Genomic DNA, 18,904 nt, shown 5'->3' on the forward strand with positions numbered 1-18,904 from the left:
TAAAATATTGATTCCGTACACCGGATTATCCTCCAGGAGCTATCATTTGTGTTTTAGTTAATTTGATATTTAATTAGGATTAGTACGGAGTTCATTTTATGACGATAGGGTGTGTCGATGTTTTAGCAAAAGGTCTTGCGCGCACAAGGTGTACAATAAATTTATTGTACACCAAGATAACTTTAACTATTATTTTTGTAACTTTAACTTAGTTTTGCTTAACTTTTATATTAGTAAAAAAAAATTGATAGATTAATATTTTAAAAGGTTAAATTATTAATTTTATACATTATTAGTGATTTTGAAGAAATAAGTTTTACTAAAATGAAAAAATTTATCACTTAAAAATAGATAACTTTTACATATATATACTTAACTTTTAAGCATTTTGAGTTAACTTTTACTCCGGTGTACAATATTTATTGTACACCCATTGTAAATAAGAATTTGTGATGTTTTAGGGGGAGTTTGGTTTACATAGGGGTATGGGGTTGAAATTTAGAATAATATATCAAATATAGTATGGTCGGGTTAGGAACTTTTTTTTACTAGGTAAGAAGAAGAGACCCTATTGAACCACCACCTAACACATGTTAATCAGCTCATCTGTTTAGGTCTTCGATTGAGCCACTCACAAGCATTTTGCAGTTGATGAAACTCGACCTTGTGACCTCCAAGTCACAAGGTGAGTTCCCCACCAACTTATGTAGGTTTTTCCCGGGTTAGGAACTTGATTCTCAATACTTGTATTTGGTTCAGTTTGAGAATGAGAATTAGATTTTTCCTTTTATTTGATATGTATAGTGAAGATGTGATCCAAACCACCTCTCTTGGGTTTCTAAACCTTGGGGGGTTGGGGTTTAGGGGATGGTTTAAAACTCTTGAAATTATCAACGGATATTTCATGAAATACCCCCGAGGTTTAAGTTAATTCACCAGGTACTCTCGTTGTTTCAGTAATCTACCAGGTACCCCTCAGGTTTCATTTTCTCGCATGACTTAACCCTGCCGTTAAGTAGCCGTTAGAAACTTTTTTTCACCAAGTACCCTCGTAATTTATTTCACCAGGTACCCCTGAGGTTTTTTAGATTTTCACCAGGTGCCCTTGTGCTTTATGGTAATTTCACCAGATACCCCTGCTCACCAACGGCTAGTTTCACCAGGTTTTGTTCTGTAACAGTTGCTGGGGGAGGGGAATATGAAGTGAAAGAGGGGGCTGTCAAATACCCTATTAAGTTTGATGCAAGGACTTGTGGTTGTGGAGTATGACAAATATCTGGCATACCTTGCAGACATGGCCTTAGGGTTATTTACCACCAAAGACTTGAGGCTACTGATTTTGTGTCTCACTACTTCAAAGGGCAAGCATACAAGTTAACTTACTCAGAGCACATACACCCCATGCCTGACCCAACCCAATGGCCTTCTTTTGACCTTCCTATTATCCTCCCACCACCCATGAAGAGAGCATCAGGTAGACCCCCTAACCTGAGAAAAAGAGGTAAACATGATCCAAAAAGGGGAAAGAGAAATAGCACTGTGAGGTGTGGTAAGTGCAAGGAGGTGGGACACAATGCAAGGACATGCAGAGGTGGGGCCACTGCAAAGCAAAAGAAGGCTGCTGCTGCTGCTGCTACTGCTGGTGGTGCTTTTGGTTCTGCTGGTGCAGCTGGTTCTGGTGCAGCTGGTTCACAGCAAGGGGGAGATCAAGGTGCTTCCAGTTCACAGCAACAACGTAATGCATCAAGTAAGGGAAAAAGGAAGCGTACTTGATTTTGTGATTTATGCATAACTTTTTGCTAAACTTATCATGTATATCTTTTGCCAATGGGAGCAAGTTTATGTAGGGCTACACTTAAAGTTTTTGCGTGTCGGGGCACACTTTTGTAAAGCTACTTAATTCATAAATGAAATATCATATTATTGATGAAATGTCATCATTCACTTTCTCATTACAAATACTAGAATAAAAAACATTACAATGCCAATTTTGATAGTTCCATGCATTAATTTCTTTTGCTGCTTGAGTTTCTTCTTCATTTGGTGAATTTCTTCATCCAAGCTTCTGTTTTCTTCAATTTCTCCTTCCTTTGTGCTACCTCTATTGTTTCTGATTGGCAGTGGTTGCTCAATGCTTCCCTTGCACCACTTGAAGTTGTCACATAAGTCACACTTGTAATATAGTCTTTGAGGATTTTTCATTGTTTTAGAACTTCTTATTGCAAATTTTTTCCCACATATGTTGCATGTTTTGTTTGGAACTACAACGTATGAGGATTCATACGTTGTAGAAGAAGATTGGGATTGAGAATATGAGCTCATTTGAAGGTGAGTTGGGAATTAGGGAAAATATGAGTTGGTTAAGGGGAAGAACAGAAATTTGTAGTGAAGAGTTGCAGCGGCTCCCCCTTTAAATAGAGAAGGCTTACCAACGGCTAGTTTTTTTTAAAAAAACTAGCCGTTGGTGAGCAGGGGTATCTGGTGAAATTACCATAAAGCACAAGGGCACCTGGTGAAAATCTAAAAAACCTCAGGGGTACCTGGTGAAATAAATTACGAGGGTACCTGGTGAAAAAAAGTTTCTAACGGCCACTTAACGGCAGGGTTAAGTCATGCGAGAAAATGAAACCTGAGGGGTACCTGGTAGATTACTGAAACAACGAGGGTACCTGGTGAATTAACTTAAACCTCGGGGGTATTTCATGAAATATCCGAATTATCAACCAAACATATGGTACCGATTTAGATTGTTTTAAACTCGTACTACACATCATACCAGGAATTTGTAACCCAAACACCCCCTTATAAAGACCCAAAATTATAGTCCACCCGCACTCTGCATAGAGAGTGTTATACTGCGTATATTGCAATGTAATCGCGATCAATACTACGAAGTAAATATGGTTGTGGGCGGACTGACCCAAGTCCCAACCCGACCCCACGTGGAAAAGCCTGGTCCGACATTGGCACAAAGTCGCGAGTCGTATGCCGGACACATTTTATTTGGAAAAATGACTACAAAGCACGTTGAATTAGTAAAATTAGATTTAGACACAACGGCTCAGTCCGACAACAAGTCACATGGCCCTAAGCCCCAATTTTTAACGATCCGCCACTCGTTATAAACGGGTTTGGAATGGGCCAAGCCCGTTCAAGCCATGACCTATAGGCTCGGCCCGAAGTGTGGCCCAGCCCACAACTACGGAATATTATATCATAACTAGACGACATAAAAATGAAGGAGTCCACGTCCTAAGCAAGTTTATTGATTTTTGTGTAAATTTGTATACGAAGTAGAATACTATGTACGTATACGTTATCTATTTACACTGGAATACAGCTTAAAGGTTACATCAAACTCAAAGATCTTCACCTTATCATCTTTTTGTTCTTTATCCATTCATTAGGTGGATGCAACTAGTAAGCACTAACTAGTCATGCTATAGTATTGCCATAATCTCCTTCTTTCCCATTCAAACGCCCCCATCTCCGCAATTTGGCATCATCAATTCAATTCACGTTCTAAAATTGAACTTACTTTTATAATCCCACGTGTAAAATAGAGACATTGAAATAACAAAGACATCCAAAAACACGTAACAAAATTCTCTAAATTGAAAATATGATTTATGCACCCAGATGCACAATGCTCACTGTGCACCCTTTTTTTAAATAAACATGTAGTTCAAATACAAAGAACATATACTTCATACCCAAAGAACATATAGCCAATGAACATATAGTTCAAATCCATAGAACGTATAGTTTAAATATTTCACTAGTACATGTACATTGAAATAATTATTTATGTTCATTAGATTTTCAATAAATGTTCAACAGGGTGCACAATGAGTATTGTGCACCCGGATGTATAATCCAAATTGCGCTAAAAGGACGGAGGAAGTATTCTCGCAACGTTTTTCCTTGATGGATAAAATGGAACTACTAAAAACGCAAAGTCAATATGAGTCAAGAATGATATCCACTATCCCAAAAGCTCACCAACTTGAACAAATGGGTCCATGCCCACAAAAACAGGTAGATGAGGTCTGAAAGTTAGAACAAGGCAACCCCATAAAATTAATGATGTATGAACCCACACTAAACATTATACTATAAGCCAGCAGCCAAAAGGACACTACCCTTTAAGACAGAACCCCACAGCCACAGCACAAGCATGGTAATCCTTCAATAGTTTAGCTGAAGGTAACGAAAACCCAGAAAACTCGTCACAAATTACTTACTCCATCCACAACTAGTAGCTGTGTTGTTAGTTTATCAGTTAACTCAAATAACAACCAAACTGTCCAACCCGATGTTGATCTGACTTGACGGATGAAATGGGTCTACTCCCGAGGCCCCAACTCATTTCATCAGTCCGTTTTTTCCTGACTTCTATAATCTGTTCAGATCGTTATCAGTACAACCAGTTCACTTGCAGAGGCAGTCCATGTAGGGTTCTTCATTCTAGCTGAACTTCTACAAGACTTTTTCAGTACTAGCAAAAAAAAAAACCATGAACTACTCCCAAAAACAAAAAATAATAACTAAAAGAATTCATAAGATTAATAAAGTGTTGATAGATCGAGTGACAGCATAACAGAGGCTTGTGACAGAAAGATCAGGACTTACCAATATTATGTATATAGACAAGTACAGTAAATGATCCAAAAATGTTGAACTTTTCTAGACAATAAACTCGATATTTCTGCATCGGGGAAAATACAACATTCACCAGTTTTTTGCACCATAATTTTCATCGGGAAAAATATAAGCAGACACCAAGTTCCCTAACCAACCAAGTTCACTCAGCCAGCAGGCCACTCCATTTGGCGTCCCCCAAGAAGGTGCACGTGAATGTGATAAACAGATTGACCTAATAAGCAGTTGAGGACATATCAGATTAACAAAATAACAAGTTAAGCCATAGAAAACAACTAAACAAGTTACAAATCTAAAAATTCAGAATCTTAATTGCTTACATCCTTTGGGTCCATCATTAATGACAATCCTGAAACCGTCTTCAAGACCTTCCTGTTTAGCAATCACCTTTGCAGTGTAAAGGAGAAGGCCAAGGATCTCACAGTGCCTTTCTTCTGCCTGCAATTTGGGAAGAAAATTATCATCACATAAATCTAAGTTCAGCTTCAGATGATCTTTATTACCAAGGTATATATGGCTCGGTCTTAAATTGGCAAGCAGAAAAGGCTCTGAGTCTGGTCTAGTTCGTGACTTCTCAACTCAACATACCAACAAATAGTTTTCATAATTGTATGTAAAAGAAAAGAAGTTGAGATAAGAGAGAAAAATGGGTCTAAATGATACTACTTCTCGACTAATCTAACTTATAACTAAACCTACCTGGTCAACAATCTTGATATTTTTCTTAAGCGCTCAGAACACACTTAGCGGAGTATCAATCTTTGGCCTCATGTTCGCTTATTTTTTTAGTACGTCTTTAAAATCGTACTTGTATAAAATAGGAAGTGTTGGCGTCACTTTGTAGTTCAAAATACTCAAGTCTGAGCTAAGAAGTCAGAACAATAAAAAAAATCAACTTTTGTGCACAATATAGGAATCAAAATCAATTCTGAGTTTAGCCACAAAACTCATCCAGAGAAAATTGAGACTGGTAAAGAAACAATATAATTAGTCATATACACATGGAACCACAATACGAAATCCTTTAATCAAAAGAAAGTATCAAGACCCGAGCCCTTAAATTCCAAGAACATCAATAGCCAAATAGTGTCAAAGTTGCTAGGACACAATGAAACAGAAAATAACCAGCCAAAAACACTCAAGTATACATCCAGAAAAGGCAAGGATATGACACAAAAGTGACACAACATTGTCGAATGTGAAACAAATACCTTGGCAAGTCTGCTCAAACCATCCCTAATTTTGGGAATGATCAAGATGTGTACAGGAGCTTGTGGATTGATATCCCGAAAAGCAAGAACCTAGGCCAAAACCATTCATAAGTCAGATACAACATATACGAGGGCTAAAAGCCTCGGATACACAAAAGAAAAAGAAGTAGCCTAGTCCTAACTCCTAAAACAGATTGCTAAAACCCAGAAATATTTCCAAAAGATAATAGTAGAAGACAAACAAATTTTCAAGGTTATATAGGATTAAAGTCACCAGAAATAGCAAATTTCTTCGTACATGTGCATTCTGAAAAGCTCCAAAGAATGGCATGTAATACAGGCAAGACCAACAATTACTGTACATATAAAGAAATAGGAGCCAGAAGTTGGTTTCACATAAATAATTCATTTATTGAGGCCAAAGCCCACCTGAAAAGAAAAATAAATAAGCAGGCCACGAGCTAGCTGAATGAGTGAATAAATTATTCAGTTTATATCTTGCAGGCATAACGAAAATCAACGTGAACATGCAAGAGCTTAGCAAAGAAACCAATGAGGCAATGGTCATTAAGGCAGTTGATCCTAACAATGACGAAAAGCAGATTGATCTAGCAGAAGACAAGTATTTGAATAAAGGTCTCTTAAGTCAAAGAACATAACAATCAGAGAAAAACAGTAATGGAAAAAACACATACACGCTGAGTATGAAGCTCATTCTTAAATGTATCTTAATCACGACAGCCAAATGCAACAGCATTTTTCCAGGTCCGGATGAAGGCCGAAGAAGTTTTTTCAACTAGGTGCCAAAAAACAAATAAAAGCTAGGAGGGACGTATATAAGCACAGCAAGAATTTCAGAAATGGAACCAGGACTAAAGAGCTTACAAAAGAGTGAATATATACAAAAAAAAAAAATTACGAAGTATTAAAACAAATAATTAACTGAGAGGCCTGATTCAACTTTTAGACTAAAACATACTTCGTATAAGTTGTGTGACAGTATATGACTAACCAGAAGACCAACAGGCAAACTGTCTCACAAATTCAATGACTGTAACTTATGATAAATGTGTAATGGTGGCTAACAGAAACACATATGGTTGACAGAAAGCAGTAGCAGTCAGAACCTTCTCATCCTCATAAACTACATTTGCTGGAATTTCTTTGTTAATAATCTTGTCAAATCTGCACAGGGACAAAAGGCAGTAAACCTTAGGTGAACCAAAACCAACATACCGAACTAAAAGAACTTAATTGAAAATCCCATATCTTGAATTACAACCCCTAACTAGGAGATTCAAAAAGCTCTACAATATTCCCACTAGAAAATAGGAAGAACCTTACAATATCATTCAAAAGTTTAAAGCATAGTACACTCAGGCTCAGCAACCAAATCACAGCAAACAGATTCCAAGAGCCAAAACCGAAGTGACTAATTAACAAAACCATCAACAGGGGGGTACAGCTCCAAAACCCATGAAAACCCTTGTGTAAAATAATATGGATGGTTTCCCTATTACTTCTCCAATCTCCTATTGTCACTCAATTCTGATTCGGTCATTCCTATACACCTCCAAATTGGCATGTATTCAAACAAACAGCAACCGATATCGGCCATCAATCATGCATGTAAATTGGCACCAAGGATTATGTTGGTTCCCACACCATATTCGCATATCTAACTACTCTCCTAAAACTCTAGCCCATATTTACCTACATAACAAAACTATATATGGATTATATGCTTGACTATCATTAATGTCAGCACATTGTTACATTTCACTTGTGTAATCCCATAAATTCATTGTGAATGTAATCCTCATTCAGTTAAAGTTTTTCATGGGGGGTTTGAACCCAAGACCTGGGATGCTGGGGTCGAGTTCTGTCTACATCAATGGCCTTTGTAGCTCCTATTAATTTAATATAAACACATCATGTCTTTTACAAGCACAAATTTCCACCAACTCAAGGAGAGAGAGAGAAAGAGAAAGATTACATAGTAGGAGAATCAGGGGAAGTGGAAGCAGCAGCCAAAGCAGCATCCTTTTCTGAACTCACTGAAGGGTTTGATGATGACGTTGAATTTGAAGCTATCCGAGTTTGATTCAGACCTGGACTGCTCACAACCCGAGTCAAACTCGGAACATCCCGGTTCAATAGGGACCCAAAACGACCGGAAAAAAACCGGGCTCTGATGGGATTTCGACATAATCGCATCGGAGATAGAATAGCTGACATTGTTCTCTGTAATATCAACAACCCAAATTAAAAATGTAAAAAAATAAAGAAAACCCCAATTCGTGATTACATTATTTCAATACACTAACTTTAATTGAACAAATAGATCAATTCTGAAGTTAATGAATTTAATTTACAGAAATTTTAGTATGAAGTTAGAGTTGAATGGATTCAATAAGAATGAAATTAGGAAATTCATACAGTATAGTTTCAGTAGGATTAAGGTTGTACCTGGGAAGCGTAGAGAAGAACAGACGGTGACTTGAGAGACGTCAGTGGTGGTGACTGGTGACTGGTGACAGTGAAGTAGTGAGCCGTGGTAATTGGGCGTTTTTATTTGTCACCGGAACAGTTTTGCTGAAACGAAGTGAGTAACATGAAAATTATCTACTCCGTAATTTTTAGGAAACTAGTTGTTGGATCGCACGATCCCCCAGGTATACAAAACTATTTTGTAAATACATTACGAGATCTAATTAAATAAAATACATGCATTTGCAAAGTTATGGTAAATGCTACAGAAGCTACTACAACTTGGAAGCACAATTACAAGCCAAAAGTCAACCACAATGCCTAGAGTTAATACTAAATAAAAAGTTTTTGAAAATAATTAATAAAAGATACTTTTGTATAACTAAGACCCTGTTCTTTTTGGCTTAATTTCAGCTTCAGGACTTATTTCGCAGTTCAGTTCAGTTCAGGAGCATTCAGTTCAGTTCAGGAGCATTCAGTTCAGTTCATGAGTATTCAGTTCAGTTCCTTATTATTATTATTATTATTATTATTATTATTATTATTATTATTATTATTATTATTATTATTATTATTATTATTATTAATATATTATTATTATTATTATTATTATTATTATCATTATTATTATTATTGTTACTACTATTTATGTTATTACTATTGTTATATTATTATTATTATTAAAATAATTATTATTATTATCATTATTAAAATAATAATAATAATAATTACTCCCTCCGTATTTTTTTAAGAGATACACTTGGCCGGGCACGGGTATTAAGAAGAATAATTAAATGAAATAAAATAATAAAGCAAGTGGGGTTGAATAGATATTTTAATAATTAAACATGTGGGGACCATGTCATTTTGGTGGGTGGAGGGTGAGGTGGGTATATGAAATTATTTGTTTAATATGATGGTGGGTGATAGGGTATATTAGATGTATTATTTAATTAGATGGTGGGGTTGATAAGTTACTAAAAATGGCAAGTGTATCTCTTAAATAAATACGGCCGGAAAAGGCAAGTGTATCCCTTAAATAAATACGGAGGGAGTATTATAACTATTATTATTCGTAATATTAATATTTTTGTTATTTTTGTATTATTATTATTATTATTATTATTATTATTATTATTATTATTATTATTATTATTATTATTATTATTATTATTCGTATGACTCATTTCCAAATTTTGCGAGGTGTAAATAAATATCATATCAATGCGTGTAATTAAATTTGCTCACAAAATAAATATTATATCAATAGGTGTAATTTACATTGCTCACAAAATTAATAGTCTTCTACTACATTTTATTTTTCTAATCATCTACTTTCATATGTTCATTGCCATCTTCAATTTCATCATCATTGTCATCTTCTACTTCATCATCATTGCCATCTTCAACTTCATCATCATCGCCATCTTCAACTTCATCGTTGACATTTTCTTTCCGTGGTCGCTTTACATCCCAAATTTGTTGAGCTATAGCATTTCTCACTAGAAACGTGGCGGTTTTACGACCTTCTTCCAACATATTTTCATCTACTCTTCCAATACTTGGACCATGTTGTCTGATTGGTATGTCAAGTGTGCACATTCTTATGAAATTATGAAGCGTGAAAGTAGAAACAATAATCTTCATTTGGCACCTTAGTGACGTTTGAGGCATAGTATGGAGCACCTTCCACCTTTTTTCAATTGACCAAATGACATTTCTATTTTCATTCTTAATGACGAATGTAGATGATTGTAATGTTCTTCCATTCCATTAGGTTTTCTACGCCTAAACTCCGGCATATAACATCTAATTCCATCATTTCTTACTGGAGACAAATATCCAAGAGTGTTTGGATATCCTGAGTCGACCATATAATATTTTCCTAAAAATTATAATGGGAAAAAAATTAGAACATTAATTAGTTAATTATTGATGTCAACAACTATATATATAATGTTACCTTCAGGTGGATGCGGAAAACAGTATTTTGAATCAGTTAAAGAATCTTTCCACACCGTAGCATCATGGGCACTTCCCTCCCATCCCACATTAATAAATGTGAAAATTCTGTCAAATGAGCAACAAGCCATCACATTCCAACTCTTTTTCCCATGGTAATCCCGAAATGGCACACCATCTGCATCACGAACAATTGCTTGTATATGAGTTCCATCTATAGCCCCAATAGCATTCTGAATAATAATATTAAAAATTGTTAACTAATAATTGCTATTTTTTAAAATGTAGTGGAAATATAGTGCAGTTCATTACCTTAACAATAGAGTGTACCGTCCTCTACTTCAGGAGGAATCTCATACAAATCACGATGCGGTCTAATAATATCGAACGACAATACGACCAAAGCATCTAATACTTGTCTAAAATACTTGCATATTGTAGATACGAAATGCTTGAATGTACCGCAAGCATCACAATATGAATCTCCCTTGGCTAATATGTATAAACAAATTCCAACTTGTTCGGCTACCGTTATATATTTACTATCTTCTAATAATTTTCTTTCAACCATCAAGTTCACTAGTTTGACAAACATACCCCTATCAAGTCGTAGTTGCTCTTTACATAGCGTAGGATCAGTCAACAACCTATGTATGTAATGAGCGCCACTTTCTCCTCCTTCCCTATTGGGTTGTCTTGGTGTTGATCCAGAAAGTGGTTGAAGTGATCTTCTAATTTCTTCTAATGCAAAAATGATAGATGCTCGTCTAATATTATCTTCCATTCTACAAACACCAAACAATTAAAAATATAAGGATTTTGAAGTGACATAACACACATATATTGCAAGAAAATATAAGATAGTGTTGTAGCAAAATAAAACACCACAATACATAAAACAAAGATCCAAAATAAAGTACAACACACAAAGATCCAAAATAAACTACAACACACTAAGTTCCATTTAAAATAAATAACAACTAAGTTCTTAATTCCCAACATCAGAATTCCAACATCCTCGTCATCAAACTAATCATCAACATGATCCACATCAAGATCAACAATAGGAGCCACGGTGGGATGAATAGGAGCCACATCAAGCTCTCTCAAGTAAACCCACCTCTGATTATCATTTTTGAGTGTTAAGAAATTTTCAGCATGATCCTCCAAACGTAAGTAACGCACAGTAGCCACATAATACTCATCACCCCGTTTCTCACACACTCCCATGCTTGTCAAGGCAGCACTAACCCTTTCAGCCCTTGAGGTTGCAACATATGGACCAACACCAGATGAAACAACACTAGATGAAGCAGGATCAGCCAATAACTTAATGATAGCATCAAAACTAGTGTTCTTTCTCTTAAGTTCATTTGAATCTATGGACTCGTCAGTCTTTCGTTTGGTGGTGGTACGAGATACTTTTCGCATGACAGACCTTGGAGGGGATTGATTTTCAGTGGAAGGTGGAAGTACAATGTCATTATCTAATTCATTATCTCCAGAACCTTCTTCTTCATTAAGGGTCAAATCATCCACATTTGTCAAATATGATGGTCCTTTTGCCATCGAGGGTGAAAAGCAACCACCAACCCCATGAGCAGTTTGACCAGCATATAGTCATCAATATTCACCAACTCCTTTTTGGCCAATATTAATCCATACTTGGGATTCCTCTGTAATAACCAAACTTGCACTCATTAGAATTTTAAAAACTATGTCATTATATGTAATAAACGAATTTAGAAGTATATAATTATATATCTGCAAGTAATTTTTCCATCTCTCCAAACTTTTTTCTTCCACATCCACGGCGCCAGTTGTAGGATCATAAGCTATGCCAGTCATTTTTTGCAATTCCTCCCATGATTTGAACTGCGCTTTCAAGTCAGTATAACGATTATACGCTTGTTTTCCAACTATATTGTCTCCTGTTTGGAGATTATAAAGCTTGGCAATGCTTGGCCAACTAAATTTGCTACATCCTTTGTCTTTCTCCTCGACCACAATATTAAGGAACTTTCTTGTTTTATCATCATCCCAATTAATCCTAGACATTATCTTATATAACAAACATAAAATAAGTCGACAAGCAGTCAAGCACCATATACTCACAAATAAAATCATGCCATGGATGAACAATCAGTACATATGATAAGGGGATGAAATCAGTTTATTTGAGCCTTTGAAAGAGCTGCTTGCATATAGAAATGATGTCTTAATAATTTGCCTTGGTGAACTAAAACAACTAATCAAGAAATCGATATCATAAACCAATATTATCTCATAACCTGGTCATCTCTTCTAATATGGAAATGAATATGGATCTAATTAATATGCAAAAAACGGAATTAAATCAGACAAATATCTTCTGATCAAACTTTAGACGGACAAAAGAAATAGAACTGACAAATCGTAACCAGTCCAAAATTAAATCGCAAGCAATGTCGAAAAAACGGAAACTGTAAATTAAATCACAAATTAAAAAAAAAAAACCTGATTTGTGGAATAGTACGTTGGTCGTCTGATCTTTGCAACAGCAACCTGATTTGTAAAAGTCACGGAAATCAAACGTCAAATTGTGCCTGAATCGGAAGTAACAAATACCTGATTCGTGCCCTTGATTTTATTTGTGCAAAAAACGAGAGGGGAAAGCATTACATTGACGAGTAGAGTAGTAGAATACCTGATTTGTTGAAGGAAAATAGCTTGAACTACAACTTTGAGAAAGATGAAACAGAGGAGAGAGTTCTATTTGGGCGGCTATCTAATGAATTGAGAGATATATTAGGTTTTTGCTTTTCTTTTTTTGCTTTTTTTTTTTTTAATGAGTCAAGGACTCAAGGGTAGCACCGTAGCAGGCTAGCAGCATTCAAGGGAACATTTTTTTTTTAATTATTTCATTAATTTTTTGTTTGCTTATAAAAAATTTCAAAATAAAAACATATACAAATATAATATTATTATTTATTATTAATTATTTATTTAATATTATTATTATTATTTATTATTTTTTTTATTATTAAAATAGATATTTTTTTTATTTATTTATTATTATTATTATTATTATTATTTATTATTATTAATATAATCATTATTATTTATTATTATTATTATTACAATAATTATTATTTATTTATTTATTATTAGTATTACTCCCTCCGTTTCTTTTTGTTGTATTCGTTTTCTTTTTAGTCGTTTCATAATGTTGTATCCACTTAGAATCTTTTCTATTTTTGGACATACATTTTTTCCTAAAATACCCTTACATTTCAATCTAATTACCAAAATACCTAAAGATTCTACCCATATTCCCACATAATTTTCCCCACCCATAATATTTTATTCATTTAACCCACCCATCTCCCTTATTAAATTAATAAAACCCTAACGTCACTCTCACCCCCTCTCTCCTTATAAACCGTCCCTCTCACCCTCTCTCTCCTCATTCTCTTTGGATCCCTCTCTTTTTCTTAACTCTCTCTCCTCCTGTCTCCCTCTCTCTCCTCAAGAAATCTCTTTGTTTCTCTAAAAACCCTAACCTTCTCCGCCCCTGTTCTTCGATTTTTTTGAAGAGATCTCTCAGATCTTTGGGTTTTTCGCTCAAATTTGTTCTCAAACTTTAACCGGAATCACATTCCGGTGAGATCCCCTCTAGTTTTGTCCCCTTTGTCGTCCCAAATCCCGGTTGATAATCGATTCTCTGGTGAAATTTTTTTGGGGGATAAAATCGGAGTTTTATTAGGGTTTTATTAATTTCTGAATGGGATCCTCTTCCTCCAAATATCTTCCGAGTAATTCGGTGGGTACTTCTGGGTAACGAATTCCTGACCCAAACTGTGATTGGTGCTCGAAATGCAATTGTTCCAACAACGACCACTCGTATTCTGGCGAGTATCTGAATAATTTGAGGTTGGCCCAGAAGGAGAACACGAGTACCCGAAATTATCTCAAAGCTTGGTTTGAGAAAATGGAAGTGGAGCCTGGTGAAGAGGTGGAGTCCAAATACGACGATCGAGTCCCCACACCAGCAGATCTGAGATTCTTTGGAGGAGACGAATGTGATGAGGTATATTTACTTATTTTTGGGTTGTTTTCCTGATTTTTCGAGTTAATTAGGGTTTACTCTATTTTTGGGATTTTTTGTGTTTCTTGGAGAAAATCTGTGATTTTTGGTTGAAACGTAGGGTTTATAATAAAAATAGGGTTACTCTGCATGTTCTTATTTATTGTGATTTTTTGTGAATTTTTATGATTTTTTTCCATTTGTTGATGATTTTTGGTTATTTTTTTAGATTTAACATAGGTTCATATGTTTTCGGTTTATTTCAACATGCATGTCCGAAAAATGTTGATCTTATTGTATTGTCATGAAGTAGTTTGATTTCATCATGCATGTCCAAAAAATGTTTGATTTTTTGTGTTAAATGATGAAGTTTTCGAATTGCATGTCAGAGATCCCTTGATATTTTTTGTTATATGATGAAGTTTTCTAATTGCATGTCAGAGATCCCTTGATTTATTTTGTTAAATGATTATTTTTCGAATTGCATGTCAGAGATCCCTTGATTTTTTTGGTTAAATGATGAAGTTTTCGAATTGCATGTCAGAGACCAAAATTTACATGATTTGTGATGGCTTTCCGGTCTTTTGCCAGTTTCAATGTCCTAGGAAACAATGAAATTGAATCCTTTACATATAAACTGGCATTAGACGGGAGAGGCAATACATGTCTTGTATATTTAGTTTTTAGTTGTCCCCTTAAGTACCTTTGTTATGTTACATCGATGATGAGTCTTTCATATGCTGAGAAACAATTCAAGTTACCTACACTCACTCGTGCTTCCATTAGTATCAGTGATGATGCTTCTCAGGCGCTAAGTGTGTGTAGGTTGAATTTGTTTCAATAATGCTTGGGGACATCTGAGATGAATTTTGATGTCATGCATGTTTCACTTTTGTTAGTTAGGTGATCCTTCAAAGGGGATTGATTTATTGTTAAATATCCAATGTGATAGTTCACAATTTTTCAATTCCCTTTGGAAGGACCACCATGACACTAAACCACATGTTTGATTGTGGTGTTAATGATAATCAATGATGTTATAGGTTGATATCCTGAGATTTATGTTTCAATACTTGTCCTTTAACTCCTTTTGTCTAATGGAGTGATTGTCATTTCACATGATTAGTAGTGAATATCAATCATTCCGTCAGGCAAAAGGATGTTAAAGTTGAGAAAATATTGATACAATAGATCAATGATGCTATTCAACAACTCTGAGATTGAAACCCTAATGTTTGCTAATGTCCCATGTGTGAGTTTGATCATTGTGATATGTGATGTAATTGTTGATTATCTTAGATTTTGGTTTCTAACATATTCCCTCGTCCCCTTTTACAAAAGGGGATAAATTTCATTTCACAAACGAAGAAGTGATCATGTAATCCCTTTTGTGAAAGGGTGATGAGGTTGTTAAAATTTAGAAACATACTAAATATATGCTGTAAATCAACCTAACTGAGATTGTTGTGCCTTGTCCATTGCTGCCTTGTTATTTGTTTTGAGTCATCTATGATGAGTCTTCATTCGCTGACACTCAAACCCTATATTCCATTAACACTCATGCGCCATTAGCATGAATAATGCTTCTCAGGAGCTAAGTGTTGGTGGATGGGGTTTGTGTGAGGTATGCTTGGGGACATTCTGAGATGGTTGTGTGTACTTGCTTCTATGTACTTGATGCCTTGTTCTTGATGCTTTGTTCAATGATGAATTGGTTCAAGCATATCGAAATTTACTTTTGTTGACGCATCGGTTTCTAAGTGGGAAGATTTTCCATCTGAAAATGATGTGATATGCATTCTTTCCACTTAGATGCCGATGTGTTTAGAGAAGTGATTTTGCATATGACTTTCTAAGTATGTTGTAAGTAACTACCTTGCATTTGCTGCCTTGCTCATGCCTTGTTTTTTTTGAGTTGTTCAATGATGAAATGGTTTAGTAACTCGAATATTACATCTTTTGACGCATCGGTTTCAAAGTGGGAAGATTTTCCATCTGAAAATGATGTGATATGCATTCTTTCCATTTTGAAGCCGATGTGTTCGAAGTTGTGATTTTGCATGTCCTGAGTTTCCTAAACTTTTAGTATCCTCTGTCAAATGGAGTGACTTTCCTTTCCCATTTCTGTTTGTGTTAGTCATTCACTCCATTTTGGAGGAGGATATTAAAGTATAGCATTCAATGATGATGAACAAATACAAACTGAGAACAACATGTCCCCATGCTTTGCCTTGGCTTGAAAATGAATTCATGTGTTGCCTTGAAAACATAAAGATGTCCCCTTCATGGTTTAAGGAATGGTTGACTGATTCAATTGATGTTTTGTGTTTCAATTACAACTAGAAATAATAAACATGATTGTGATTATGATGAACAAAAACTAAACTATGATTGTGATTACCTAGTTATTGTTGCCTTGTGCATTGCTGCCTAGTTATTGTTGCCTTGTTCATGCTGTCTTGTTCATGTTACCTTGTGCATTGTTGCCTTGTGCATTGCTTCCATGTTCTTGCTTCCATGTACATGTTCCCTTATGATTTTGCATGCCCTGAGTTCATATGTGATTATGCCATGTACATGAATAAGTACATGAATGTGAGTATGATGAACAAAAACTAAAGATTAACAACAATAAATTGATTCATTCATTCTTCCAGTTGATATGTTGCTTCCAAAATGTTTTAAATACATGTGATGCTTTCATTCAAGCTTACAAAAGTGACATTCTGTTTGTTCTTATAACTTTTAAAACATGTTCCCAAAACACAAAAAGTAATCTCTCGTTCTTGCTCTATACTTCACTGATTTGCTCTCCATTCATCAACAAGTTGTTTGTATTCATTCACAGCCTACCTTGGGGCCTTAACTTGTTCTGACAGATTTCCCTCATCTTCTAAAATATTTTTTCTTGTTGTGTGGGAGTTGGTAGTTGTTGTCCCCCTTGTGCTTCAAAATTTCATTTCCAACATATTGAAGTGACATCCACACATTAGATAGAGTCTTTGCATGCAGTTCATTATATGCCTCAGTCACAGCACCACTTAAATCTTCAACTGTTTTAGGCATCTTTTTGTGCATTATTGATTGAATTGACCTAAAGAACCCCAAGTCTAATATGTTACAATCTGTACTGTTTGCTGGCTGCTGAGTCAATATCAATGTAAACCCATCTTGCTTGTAATGTTGCTGCCATTCTTGATCATTTTGCAAAATGTGTGCCTTTGCATTGTCTTGAATGATGTATATCACCTTTTCCCCCTCATGTGGTGGCCATTTCTCTTTAATTGCTGGGATTAGGTAGTTGATTAGCATGGCCCTAGTTGCAATCTGATTCACTGACTTGATTGGTTTAGTCTCAATTGTCCCCTTCACTCTGTTTTTGGATGTTCTCTTTGCTGCCACTGCATCTGTGAATGGAAATATACCAAGTTTCCCATCCCACTCACACTGCCCATCTTGTCCCCACCTTGGCCTTGCTACTGCTGCCATGAACATGAACTTTGGAATCTTAGTTCTTGATTTTCCCTTCCTGTGTGGAAATGGTTCATTGTTTGCTAAATAAACTCTTTGACTTTTTTGTGTAAGATAGAACCATTTCTCATCGTTGTGAATGAAATCATACATGCTGTAATATGTGGGATCATTTGGTATTGAGTAGTCCATTAAGAGACCAAGTACCCACTTCATCCTTGCCATCTTGCATTCTTCTGAAATGCCTGGATTCAAGGGACTTGAATGTGGTTTTATCTGTTTTCTTTTCCCCATTCTCCAAACTGTTGTGGGACTCAAATTAATCATCCTTGCAAGATCAATAATGGTTGTTCTGTCCCCCATGCCTATGGAGGCTATAGACTCATATGTTACTTGAATTCTCTTCCTCCCACGGTTGTGATATTTGCTATCATAGAAATACGAATCCATGGCTGCCTTATGTGCCAATGCTCTCTGCCATATTAGTCTAATTGTCTTCCTTGTGTAACCAAACTTTATAACAGCCTGCCTATTTGTCCCATGAATGAGTTCATCTGAATGCTTTTCTTTTCTTAAGAGAAGGAACAACAAGATTTCCAACCTTAATTCGTTGTTAATCCTTGGGGTTCTAGGCTTATGATGATTTTGCTCTGTTTCTGTTTGATGAATTGGAGATGGTGGGAACTCTTGTTGTGTTGGCATGTTCAAATCAAACAAAAATGGAACTGAGTGGTTATCTGATATACCTGATGTATGCTGTGGTCCCACTTCACATTCATGTGCATATTCTTGTCCCACTTCATTAAGATCTGGCAATTGTTGATTATGCTCAAAGTCCCCAATTTGATGAGCATTTACTTCACTTTCAGCATTTTGGGTTGCCTCATCATCATCATAATCTGAATCAGAGTTCGTGCCGTCTCCTTCATCATCGGAAAAACTGAGGAACTCGTCCTCCTCTTGATCTGAAGCCATTAATGTCCCCTTGCTGATTAATTATAGTGCATTTATTGCCTTTGGTTTTTTGTTGTTGTAACTGATC

General features: G+C 35.6%; 3 protein-coding genes across 5 annotated transcripts; all 3 read right to left on the reverse strand.

Annotated features, from left to right (window-relative positions):
- Nucleotides 1-4,541: 4,541 nt before the first annotated feature.
- On the reverse strand, nucleotides 4,542-8,526 carry LOC110777868 (14 kDa zinc-binding protein). The gene is made up of 6 exons (XM_021982452.2): nucleotides 8,343-8,526; nucleotides 7,870-8,117; nucleotides 7,001-7,058; nucleotides 5,874-5,963; nucleotides 4,983-5,100; nucleotides 4,542-4,876 (listed from the first exon to the last, which is right to left on the reverse strand). The coding sequence occupies exons 2-6, from the start codon at nucleotides 8,109-8,111 to the stop codon at nucleotides 4,809-4,811; spliced, it is 576 nt and encodes a 191-aa protein (XP_021838144.1). The 5' UTR covers nucleotides 8,112-8,117; nucleotides 8,343-8,526; the 3' UTR covers nucleotides 4,542-4,808.
- A 1,066-nt stretch (nucleotides 8,527-9,592) lies between these two features.
- On the reverse strand, nucleotides 9,593-13,435 carry LOC110777870 (uncharacterized). Of its 3 annotated transcripts, none has more exons than XR_008925760.1 (5): nucleotides 13,012-13,435; nucleotides 12,822-12,869; nucleotides 10,638-11,110; nucleotides 10,327-10,503; nucleotides 9,593-10,248 (listed from the first exon to the last, which is right to left on the reverse strand). XR_008925760.1 is itself a non-coding variant. In XM_056834597.1 (5 exons), exons 3-5 carry the CDS (start codon nucleotides 11,107-11,109, stop codon nucleotides 10,019-10,021), a joined length of 594 nt encoding a protein of 197 aa, XP_056690575.1. In that variant the 5' UTR covers nucleotide 11,110; nucleotides 12,822-12,869; nucleotides 13,012-13,434; the 3' UTR covers nucleotides 9,593-10,018. The 3 variants fall into 3 exon arrangements, 2 of the variants coding, with proteins under 2 accessions (XP_056690575.1, XP_056690576.1); XM_056834597.1 differs by having other exon boundaries at nucleotides 10,923-11,110; nucleotides 13,012-13,434; XM_056834598.1 differs by lacking the exons at nucleotides 9,593-10,248; nucleotides 10,327-10,503; nucleotides 10,638-11,110 and adding an exon at nucleotides 11,133-12,001 and having other exon boundaries at nucleotides 13,012-13,425.
- Nucleotides 13,436-17,277: 3,842 nt separating this feature from the next.
- On the reverse strand, nucleotides 17,278-18,837 carry LOC110792727 (uncharacterized). Its single transcript, XM_021997550.2, has one exon. It carries the CDS (start codon nucleotides 18,835-18,837, stop codon nucleotides 17,278-17,280), a length of 1,560 nt encoding a protein of 519 aa, XP_021853242.2.
- Nucleotides 18,838-18,904: the final 67 nt, after the last annotated feature.

Source organism: Spinacia oleracea, chromosome 1, assembly GCF_020520425.1.
Source record: "Spinacia oleracea cultivar Varoflay chromosome 1, BTI_SOV_V1, whole genome shotgun sequence".
Lineage (NCBI taxonomy): Eukaryota > Viridiplantae > Streptophyta > Magnoliopsida > Caryophyllales > Amaranthaceae > Spinacia > Spinacia oleracea.